Below are 11,245 nucleotides of genomic sequence, written 5' to 3'. Positions count from 1 at the left end.
GGGGACCGCCCGCATTTACCTCTATTCTCGTTATTGTTGTTTTACCCGGGAGTTCCAACTTTTACTGCATGGTCCCAAGGGAATCTTTAATACAATCCACAAACAAACAAAATGGAGAACAACAAACAAACGAACAAACAAACAAACAAAGCATCATCACACAACAATAATCAAGAACAGCCTTCACAATAACACAAAAAACAAAATCCACGTCTTGTGGTTGCCACCAACAAGATGGTAATACCCGTACTTTTAATTTCCTAAAACGGAAATGGAGCTTATCCCAACTTGAATCCGATTATCCCCGAATAGCACCGATTAGTTCCGATTAACTTGTAGATTAGTACTTTGATCTTACCGATACGTGACCTTGCTTCTCGATATAAACATCGTAGCAGTTTTGATTTTTAAAATTCTTTATTCGGCTCTCTCAAAAGGAAAATAATTTCACTAAATATATTTTAAATTTTTAATTATAAATTCAACTGCATACATTTAATTATTCTGTTACTAATATGCTTGAAGAGAATGAAATTTATTTTTTAAAAGAAATGATGGGTAAATAAAGAAAGATGTTTAAAGATTTTAATTCAAATTGAATTCTACATTTCAAAGGGGACAGTGAAACTAAATAAAAAGTCGTTTAAAATGAGATGAAGTAAGTGATAATAATGCATTTCAACAGCAATATTAGAGCCGCCAAAGGAAAAGAGATACTGCAGGTTCAAGATCTTATAGATTCATGTATTTCACTTTCATTTTCATTTTTCCGGTGACAAGTTAATGTAGAAAATAATAGATGAACATAAGATATATTTTATAATGACAGAGACAAGATAAAATCAGTTGAAAATGAAATCATGGACCATCAAACAGAGCTTGCGAAAAGCTGGCCTCTTGTTTACAAACACCAAGGAAAAAACAACTTTATGATTACATAATACTTCATTCCTGATGAGTGAACGACCGTCAACTCGACTGGCAACAAACGGACTCTCAAAGCCTGTTCTGTAGCAGGGCTAGGATAAAGTGATAGTTCGAAAAAAAAATAGCTTTTCGTTGGAGAAAGATGCATGATTAACGTTATAAGACACAATGTAAATAGAGTGTATGTATCAAAGAGATTAAGAAACTTCATGACGTGGTGATTCATCATGATTAATGGCCTGTGTTTTAAAGCCGGTTAAAGACAAACATGAACTATTCATGGATTATAGGTTACCTTGTATCGACCCTATAACCATGGACCTATAACGTAGATTTTTACAACGATATGGGTGCGACTGCATGTGATCTCACGCTTACTAACATCTAAGGTCACTGATGGGTCGAACTTGGTTTCAAAAGTGATATCTGCTTGAAATAATTCGTCATCGATAATCTTCTCCCAACGAAGGATTTTATCACAATCTACAAAGTAATGATTTGTTTTTAATTTGCTGGCAGAGAGCATGCCAGATTTCGAGTAATATTGAATAAAGGCACTTTGTACTGGACTCTCTCCTCAATATTATTATCTATAAAGTCCAGCTATTGTAAAACTCAACCTCACCACCGCATGACTGAGAAATGATTCTCTATCTAGGGAAGTACTCTAACTCCAACTTCCCTGCTCTGTCCATGAGCTTTATTTCAAGATGAATTAATCCTCATCGTATTCACATTTATTATCTATGAAAGAGTATATTTTAAGATGGAAGACCGTACAAACCATAACACGAGTTTGTGTTATTCTGAATAAAGTCATTTCATTGGTTGCCATGCATGAACAAAGGAGATAAAAGAAGTGGGCGGTCACTACGAATATACCGAGTTCCTATTGGTAAAAGCTTTGTGTGGGCGTGTCTTCAAGATCTCGAACCCAACGCAAACTCGCATTCATTGTGTGTGTGTGTTGTGCATGCTGTGGGTTAGCTACCTGCCCTGCGAAGCGAGAGAAATCAAGAGCGAGCTAACTGCGAGCTTGCATAGTAGAAAATGTACTGTGTCGCCTATTTCAGTGGTGAGGGCAAAAGCACCGCTGACAGCACAAGGGCTGGTGTTTGATCTTGAAAGAGAGGAAACTTCTGATTTTTTTTTTGCTTTCAGAAAAGATCACCCTTATTGTTGGTCAGTTGTCAGTCGCCACTGCCACTGAGCTGAGGAGTTTACATTTCTGTTATTTTTATTTCCTACCATGCCGACCTAAACTTCAGTTTGAAACAAAGTTTGTCATGAGGGGCTGATCATTTGGTTCCTCTACACCCACCATCCGATCCCGTGTGTATTTTGGTTTGACCTGGGATTTACCTTTTTGGACCAACAGAGCTGGACGCTGGAATTCTTACAAATCTAGGGGATAAAATATTTATATGTGGAGCATATGCCTTGGTCCAGATCTGGAATATTTCACTCCCAAATTTTCTGCAAAATCAAGGTCTTTGATGGTTCCATTTTGGCATTAGAATCTTGAGACGACGCTTGATGACTCGCTGCATGAATCGATGATCTCCTCCGGATCCATTTCTGACATGGTCGGATTTGCCAAGCAGTTTTAACCCTTATTCTGGAATAACGATGCCCTAGATCAAGGATATACTTACTCTGGATTTATCATACCTTACTCATCGGAATTATTTTGTGTGGAGAGCGTTTGAGGTCCTTCAAGTAACATGGAGACGTGTCCAAATACAATTTTACCCAATTCATCGCAGCGGCAGTGGACTTGTCATTTAAGCCAGCCACGCTGGCGTAGTTTGCCGTGGTGTGTGCTCATCGTTGCTGTTTTGGTACTCTCATCGTGCCATGGGGGAAGGACTGAACAAGACCATATTTCATTATTTCAGGCACGTGTAAATTCAAACAAACCTTTGTTAGCTCAAGAAACATAAGAAGTTTATTTTATCATTGTGTATGTTCATCCTCTGGAAATAATGCATCAGATCTGCACAATTGCACGATGATCAGAATATTTGCCCTTAATTCTGTACTGCATATTTACTTTTGTCATTTTTCCTCACAATTTTCATTGTTGAACTCCCATGAAGAGTATTTTGCTCGATTTGGAACAAGGTCCCTTGCTCTGATGTAAAGGTTTATGTTTGATCCATTTTTTGAAAAGCACAATGTCATGAATTTTCACCCATGACACCATTAATGTTCACCTTTGTTTAAAAAGAAAGGAAAATCCATAGCTTGTATCACACACATCTTGGCCATTAAGATAAGGGATTTTAGTTGAAAATTTTTGTTTCAAGGGAAAATATCACAATGTAGGCATGAAACATCTGTCTTGCCTGTTTAGGAAAGTTTGAGATGGCACAAGAAACCCTGCTAATCCATAATTGTTCCCATGAGAAAAATGTGGCTTGCCTACCATACCATGGTAATCAAGTATTTCATCATTTTCATACAGGTACTTTGTGTATTCATCTCTGTGTACCTTGGCTTGGAACCACCATCATGACTATCTTTTCATTGAAATACAGACACATCCATGTACATTTTGTATATTGGTTTCTTGAAGGCTTTCAGAAGGATGTGGTGGAAACTAGAATAAAATGTTTTAAGATAATTCTATTCTGAAAATGGATGAATGGAACATAAAAGAGCAATTAAGCCCCCCCCCAAAAAAGACACCATTTAAAGAAAAATGAGAGTTCAATATCCTTGTTGTATGATGGAATAAAGGAAGACTGATAAGTGATATTTTGCTTCACTTACTTCAAGACCCAAGCAGGTTAACTTAAAATGAAGGACTAAATGGATGAATGATATTCTAAAAACTTGTGATTTACAAAACAACTTCTTTAAAAGCTGAAATTTGTCTTGAAGTCGGTCATTTGATTTACTATTCAGAGATATTCTTCAGAGCTACATGTACCTGCCTTGGCCATTGAGATTGGTGAAGTTAAATACACCCAGGAGTTGTACTTCAAATGAATATAAGGACATTGAACTCCTGTAGAGTAGAGGGCTGAAGGTAGAATGGTGCGCACTGCTAGGTCTTCAGGAAGTCGCCAAAACAGTTTACAGATCTCCTCAAAGATGAGGATGGTTGGATGGGATTAGGATAATTACCCCTGTGAAGCATTTTAATTGTCCAAAATGCCCCTTTTGTGTGGGGATCTGTACAGTTTAAAAACTATTAACTTGTAAGGCCTGAGTTCACAAAAGCAAATTCACAAAAGTCTTAATCATGAATAAGGTACAGATTGATGTTATTGTGCTAAAGTAAGTGTTGCCAATGGAAGGTTTTAAAGTAAAAAAAAAATGAGCAAGGATGGAGTTCGAATCAGCCCATGTCTATGAACTTTATTTCAAATTCAAGCTTTAATGTTGAATTGGTGTAGGTTATGCTTAATATGTGGTTTTTGTTTGTGGAACTGTGAACTGATCTCAATGGCAAACATATATCAGTCACACATAATACTATTATTCACGTCTATTGATGAATTTCTACAATCATGTATAAGAAAACTAAGCTAACTAAACTAACTTGATGTCAGTATGTGCATGCTAATAAAGGTAATGGAATGAATTTCCCCAGAGCAAGGGAAGCAAATTAATACAAGGAATTTAATCTTAAAATGCAAATAATGTAACCCATTACTGACTTAGCACTGATGTGCTCAGATTGAGAACTGCCTTTACATTATGTTTGGCTTGTGTACTCACAGCAGACTAGTATGTAATGTTTAAAGGAAGCTGAAATCTCAGCCTGGCGCTTTCTTCTATTGCTTGATAACAAGACTGCTTCTCCAGAAGCCAGTTAATGCAGTCGCTGCTGTAAATGGGACTTTCATGTCAATTGATCTTCATTATTTGTCTGTTTGTCTTTCAGGATCTATCTCAAGGGGTCTCCCAGGACCTACAATTTGAAGGTAAGCCTCTGTTGTATATCCGTCTTTTCTTTTCTCCAATTTTGCTTGGTCAAGCAGTAAGCTGAGGGACAGAAGGGCATTATACATGGTCTGGTGGGAGCTAAAAGGCATTGACACTGCGTTACAGGATAAGGGTAAATGCCCTTCTGACTGTAAGCGTCATAACAAGTAAATGAGAGGCAAATATTTAAATTGGTCAGTGATATGCTATAGAAAGTTTGTGGTAAGGGCTAGCATGGTTCAGTGAAAGAAGGAAAGATGGGTTGCCCCAGGGGAGAGAGTTTGTTCATTGGGGAGGCAAATTTAAAAGGGGGACTTGGGTGTGTGGGTAAGAGAAGGGGAAAGAATAAAAGATGGGGAAACAAAAGTTTGGATAGGCCGATAGGGACAAAGGGTTAAAAATCTCTATAGACCAGGACATTACAAACGAGACTAGATTATAGGAAATGAAGAGAAGATGTGTTTTATGAGGGTTTAATTGAATAGATAATTGGAAGACTCTGTGGGGCTATCAAAGTAATTACCCACTATTGTCCTTGATACTGATGGTAGGTGTCTTCTTACATTGGAATACAAGAGTCACAAGGTCACTGAAGTTGATGCCATCAGCTCAGTTGCCAGTCAGAGGTAAAAGCTTTATAGGCCAAGAAGAGGTAGACTCCAAAGATCCTGTCCCCATTTTTTGTAATCGATTTAGAATATAATATGGTATGATATCATTAAATGCAATCATTTTATGATAAGTTTATTCAAATGAATGAAAGAAATCTTCATGAAATTGTTGTTTCCAATCAAGGAAACTTGAAAGTAAGTGTATTATTATTAATGTCTAAATATGAATGTGCAAATATATTTGATGAAAATGACAATAGCGCTATAAATGCTTTGCTTGATAAGAATTATTACATTGATTGATTTGCTTCATGTTGATTACTTTGTTTGCCTTTTGAAATAATGTAATAGATCTTATGATGAAATCAAAGAAGTGGTTTGTATTGAAAATATGGCATTCACTTCAGGTTACCCCCCCCTGGTATCTTGTCTATTCTCCTTACACTGTAAGCAGTTTGTGAAATGATGAAGATAGAGATAAAGTAGATCAAAAGAGCAGATTATAGAATGGGGGGGGAGTATTTTTGAAATACTTTATTTAGGGTAAACCTTTGTCATTGTGTGTACATTCAATCTTTCCGCTGCTGCAGAATGTTTGGCGTCTCTATTTGTAACATTTGTCGCAGTATATTTGTCTTGCTTTTATCAGTGCGGAACATGAAAGCGAGGGAACTGGGAGGATTTATATCTTCAGCTTGCATAAACTTTGTGTAGGTATAGTCCAGCTATTGTCAAGTTGTACTAGTTGGTAGAGTTGAATTTTTTAGGATTGTGAACCGTCTGCTTTTCTATGCTCTTGGCACTAAGGTCTGGTGCCAAATATGAAATTTCCTCGGTCATCTCTTTTACATCATTGAATTACTTGTCTCTGCACAATGAATACTGAGAAATCATCAGTTTAGAACATTTCAATGTCTGGAAATATGAATTATGCTTAATCATTTTCTTGAGTTATTTTTTCCCTTTACTTTTTTGTTCCTCTTTTTTTTCTCCTGTCCGAGGCCTTCCTAAAAAAAGTTCAATCAATGATTTAGACCTGTGTCATTAATGTTTTCCATTATATGGAACTGTCAGCCATGCAACATCAATCACATCATGCAGACATTTTATGCTCTACAAATCTTCATTCCCTTTCACTTGTCCTCGATTTACATCTAGCGGAGTATCTTATTTCTTTTGTATGTTACTTTTTTGCGCCCTCTTTTTAAAAGTAATGCCATCTACCTCCCTCAATATCCAAAGTTTGTGCCATTCCAGTGACTTACCCTATCCCTTGCATGGTCTTTCCAATGCCCTGGCAGTCATTGAACTATTGCAATTTGAGAAGCAGGGTGCTCAAAAATGTTCTTTTCTCAATGCTAGTAACTGTGTGTCCATGACAAAATCAGTTGCAATGTACACAACAACATATCAGTAACCCTTTGTGGACGATAGTCTGATTTCCAAACTCAAATTGTACACATTTCAAGTCATTTTACTCCGAAAGTACAAAGGAAATGAGGATCTAAACTGCAAAGTCTTTTTTGAAAGTACAGTTTGCGTCTGCAACCTGAACTTGCACAGGAAAGCAATTAGCTTCACAGGAAAGACAAATTTCATCAGGAGAAATTGCTACCTTGAGATCTTTTTAAAGTTGGAAAGACTTCTCAGCCATAGTAAATATTATGTTGATTGATTGCCATGCGCTCGTTCCTAATCCTGTAATGATTTGTCAAAGCTTTGATCAAACTTTTCAATATCCATTCACCGAGTTCAGTGATTGTAGGGTTAACAGGTTGATAAATAGAGCTCTCTACATTTAATTTTGGAATTTGTCTGTGAATGGAACCTTATTTCTCACAGTATCATGTCAAGTTTAGTTATATTTCATACAATTCGGTATACTTTAGTAATAGTTTGTTATAATGTGGTGTGCTTGTGTGGTGGATAAATCCTACGACGAAGATGCCAATCTTCAATTTCCTTGAGTTTTACCAATCTTTATAATATTTTCTCAAAGTAATTATCATTATCATAGTATCACAATGAGTTTTGTAATTTTCATGGAAGATTGCAGTGTATTGGAATCATTTGCACTCCCATCCAATGTCATGTTCCAGCTAGACAAACAGTGATTTTCAATTTCCACTGAGCAGGATATTGATGTTCGATGGAGATTGGGATGGTTCTTTTGATGTCTAAAGAGAACATCAGTTTGATGCTTCAAGACAACTTACATGTACTGATGATCCTTGGTCTTTAGTCCCATCCTGAAAGAGTCTTGTATGCTTGTTTCAAGAAGTTCATCCTTGCTGATAGATCCCTGATATATGATACAAGATGACAAGATCACATCCTGATAGGGGGTTCTTGAGAACTTGAGAAGGGAGTGGGAGGAATGGTGAGAATGATCGAAGGAGGTGAATTCACAAAACTTTACTAAAAGAATTCCACTTTCAGAAACCTTCAGAATTTTTTCAGTTTGCTCCTTGCGGGCCACTCAAGGTATATACGAAGAACCCATGAAAATGGGTGGCTTGCATTTGTGAAGAAAAAATTGATGAAATGAGAGGGGATGCTGTCAGAGGCTAATAGACGGGTTTTACAGATTTTTTCCCCTTTTGCTCAGAAGATGGTAACTTATCTTGCCTTTTGAATCAGGTAAATCCAGATCATATGATCAATGTATGCACTGCTCTCCCAGTTTATACATTCAGATATTGTTATGATAGTCCTATAATTTATGAGTTTTGAGCTTTTAAAATCTAGATATAGACAAGTATGTAAATTCACAACCACTTGTTTTTGCACTTTTATAATATCAATGACTAGTACATAGTACTTTAAAATTGTATAGGGATGAACAAAAGTTCAATGATCGTCAACCTCCAGGACAATTAGGTTCAGAGAGCAAAATATTATTCCAAGCAGGGATAAAAGGTAAATATCCAGAACAAAAATTGAGAAGGTGATGTCCTCGGTATATAATTTGATCGAGACCGCCCTCATTACCCTAGAAGCAGTTGCATGTGTTTGGAAGCACGTATCCTTTGGATCGGGTGTCAGTGCAAGGTGGTCGAGTTTCAAGCTATGTGCTCTTTAGAACTCACAAACAGGGAGAAAATTGTCAATTATTGGGAAACATGCACTGTATGATGATCTTATTTCCTGGACCATACCAATTCTTTTGTTTCTTTGTAAATCGAGATGGAATACAGTTAGGAAATCTGTGAATTTAAAGATGTTTCAAATGGTGCCAAAGTTCAGATGGGAATTTGATAGCTTGAGTTGTTAACTTCTTCACATCATAGAGCTATCTGTAATAGCTCTATGTTCACATTATCGACCTCATATCTGCAATGTAGAGTTCATCACTTATGAATGTGCAGAAGTTTTACAAGTCCCAGTTATAATTCATTTTTTTTTGGTAACACTTAGTTTTGTCTGATATGTCTCAAAAAATTAGAAAATTGACAACTTTTTACGATGGTCAGAAATAGTAACTGTACTAAAAAGATTTATCACATCAGACCTATGTACTTGGTCATGTGATATGAAATAAGTAGGGTCTCATGGTAATTTTTCAGTCAAAACTACATGGAGGCCTACTCTGTTTTTTTTTCTCATAAGAATAATTATCTGTAATAGGACCTTGTCTAGGTCATCCGACAGGTGTTTTTCAGTAATATCTTTTTACTAGGATTTATCTTTCTGCCAAATGGTGACGTGAAAGACATCAGGTTTCTCTCAGGTGTCTGGTGAAACCATGGGACCACAAAGCTACCACATCTTAAATGTTCTTCAGAATGACTTACTAGTCATTTGTTGTTCCCTAACAGTGGATGAAGTTGCTATGAAGACCAAGGCAATCCTCCAACAGCACCATGTGATAATTGATGACCCGCGATTTATAGTAAATCATGTTTGGCATTTGCCTAACCAAACTCACATGATTTTAAGTCTATTCCATCTAACCTTGAGAATGTCAGGTTGTATTTACGACATGGATGTTTGAAATGTTTAACTGCATGCTGGGTTAATGTTAAATATTGGCTACATGTAGAGGAACAGGGAATGCTCGAAAAGCTACGGGCTCATTTTTGTAACATTCGCAGTCCCTTCTTCTTTGTCATAAATTATGCAAGCGAATCATTTTATGACCTGATTTGATTTGCGCTGAGATAAATGGTATTTGTATTCATGCTTTCATGATAATTATGTTATCATTAATACAAATATTGTTTTTTTACTCTTCAAAGCTTTCCTTTACTTACAAGTATAAACGTAGCTGGGAAATTTTATAGAATTTCGAAAACACATTTTGGTTCCCTTCAAATACATGTACATGTAGACATTTGAAGTTTACTGATAATGAGCAGGTCCATAATGCATTATATGACTTTACAACATTAACATTGATCAAGAATGTACATGTATGATCCTTGTGTACATTCATTACAATATACATGTAGGGCAGTAGGCCTATGAATTTTTGTCAAGAGAAATAATGATTTTAAATGCATTTATATGAATATGAATTTTTTGAATAAGTCTTTATCAAAATTTAAGTTACAATAGCATTCAACGTTTCTCACTAGCTATTTGTTAAAAGAGGGTCAGGTCAGGTATGGATGGGATTGGGTTGAGGGGATAGGCTGGGGTGTCCTCAATTGACCAGACCTACATGTAGGCTTAAATGGTAGATGAAAATAAAATGAAAGGTTGATGCCTTCAAAATGACATCTGACCTCAAAAGTTTATAAACAAAGGATAATATTTTGCCATGCTTTATGACCCATCTTCTGAAGGCGGAGCTGTGATGATTGTCATTTGGCCGCTCATCTTGAGTAAACATCCAGAGCTTTACAGCTTTAGGTATTTTGAAAATGTTTGATCCTCTGTTGATTCTTTTTAATATATCATTTCAGTGTACAACAGAAATAAAAATGTTAAATGAGAACACATGATTCAGTGTCATCCCTTCCTTTTAGAGTACAGAGAAATAATGATACCATTAAAAAGCAACATGATTTTGCACATTGAATATGGATATTCTTGATTTTCTACAAAAGTTCACTAACATAAGTGTAATAAAAATGTAATTTCATGCATTTCAAAATGTCTCAAATCCATTATTATTTGCTTGATGTATTTTACGTCTTTTATGATTCCCTTTTCCTTTAGTTTTCATCCATTCTAATAATTTTGTCTCATAACTTTTTTCCTTTTTTTTCCAAAAAGGAAAATATTCTGTGCAGTGTGAATTAGATCCATGTCAAAATAAATAACTGTTATTGAAATTTAGATAACTATCAGGGAACAACATCAACAATATAAAATAAACACCAAAACAAACTAATAGTTGAATAGAAGGTGATGAAAAATTGATCAAACGGATGACACCTGGGATAATAGCATTATGTTCTTCATGAATAAGCTTAGCAAATGAACAAACTGTTCTCTCGATGCTATTTATACTCTTCATCTCAGCTTCCCACAGAGAGCGGAAGGAACAGGGCATTCAATTCCAATTTGGTGTACTACTCATCTAACACCCTTCGGCTTTAGTAATCCCTAATGAGATAATTATCAAACTATATATTTCATCAAACAGAGTTTTGAAGTTGAAGCTGAATCAGAGTATTGCAAAGAGCAACATGATGTGCACAATGAAAAACTGAGGAAGCTGTATATAACTCAATTAAAGATGCTAAATGCTACACGTGAGGTAATTTAAAACGGCAGAAACCATAGGATAATTGGTACTTTCCCCCTCATTACAAGGGTATCAA

At 36.0% G+C, this 11,245-nt stretch overlaps 1 protein-coding gene across 1 annotated transcript in view; it reads left to right on the top strand.

The window, feature by feature from the left end:
• Positions 1-2,000: 2,000 nt before the first annotated feature.
• Positions 2,001-11,245, top strand: part of LOC121407559 (A disintegrin and metalloproteinase with thrombospondin motifs 16-like) — a 28,135-nt gene continuing 18,890 nt past the window's right edge. The window contains exons 1-2 of the mRNA XM_041598695.1: positions 2,001-2,825; positions 4,823-4,862. Of these exons, the coding sequence (XP_041454629.1) occupies positions 2,652-2,825; positions 4,823-4,862 (214 nt within the window). The 5' untranslated portion in view covers positions 2,001-2,651. The remainder of the gene's footprint in view (positions 2,826-4,822; positions 4,863-11,245) is intronic.

Source organism: Lytechinus variegatus, chromosome 2, assembly GCF_018143015.1.
Source record: "Lytechinus variegatus isolate NC3 chromosome 2, Lvar_3.0, whole genome shotgun sequence".
In the NCBI taxonomy this organism is placed as follows: Eukaryota; Metazoa; Echinodermata; class Echinoidea; order Temnopleuroida; family Toxopneustidae; genus Lytechinus; species Lytechinus variegatus.
The sequence above is the reverse complement of the archived record's forward strand: the minus strand, read 5'-3'. Positions and strand labels throughout refer to the sequence as shown.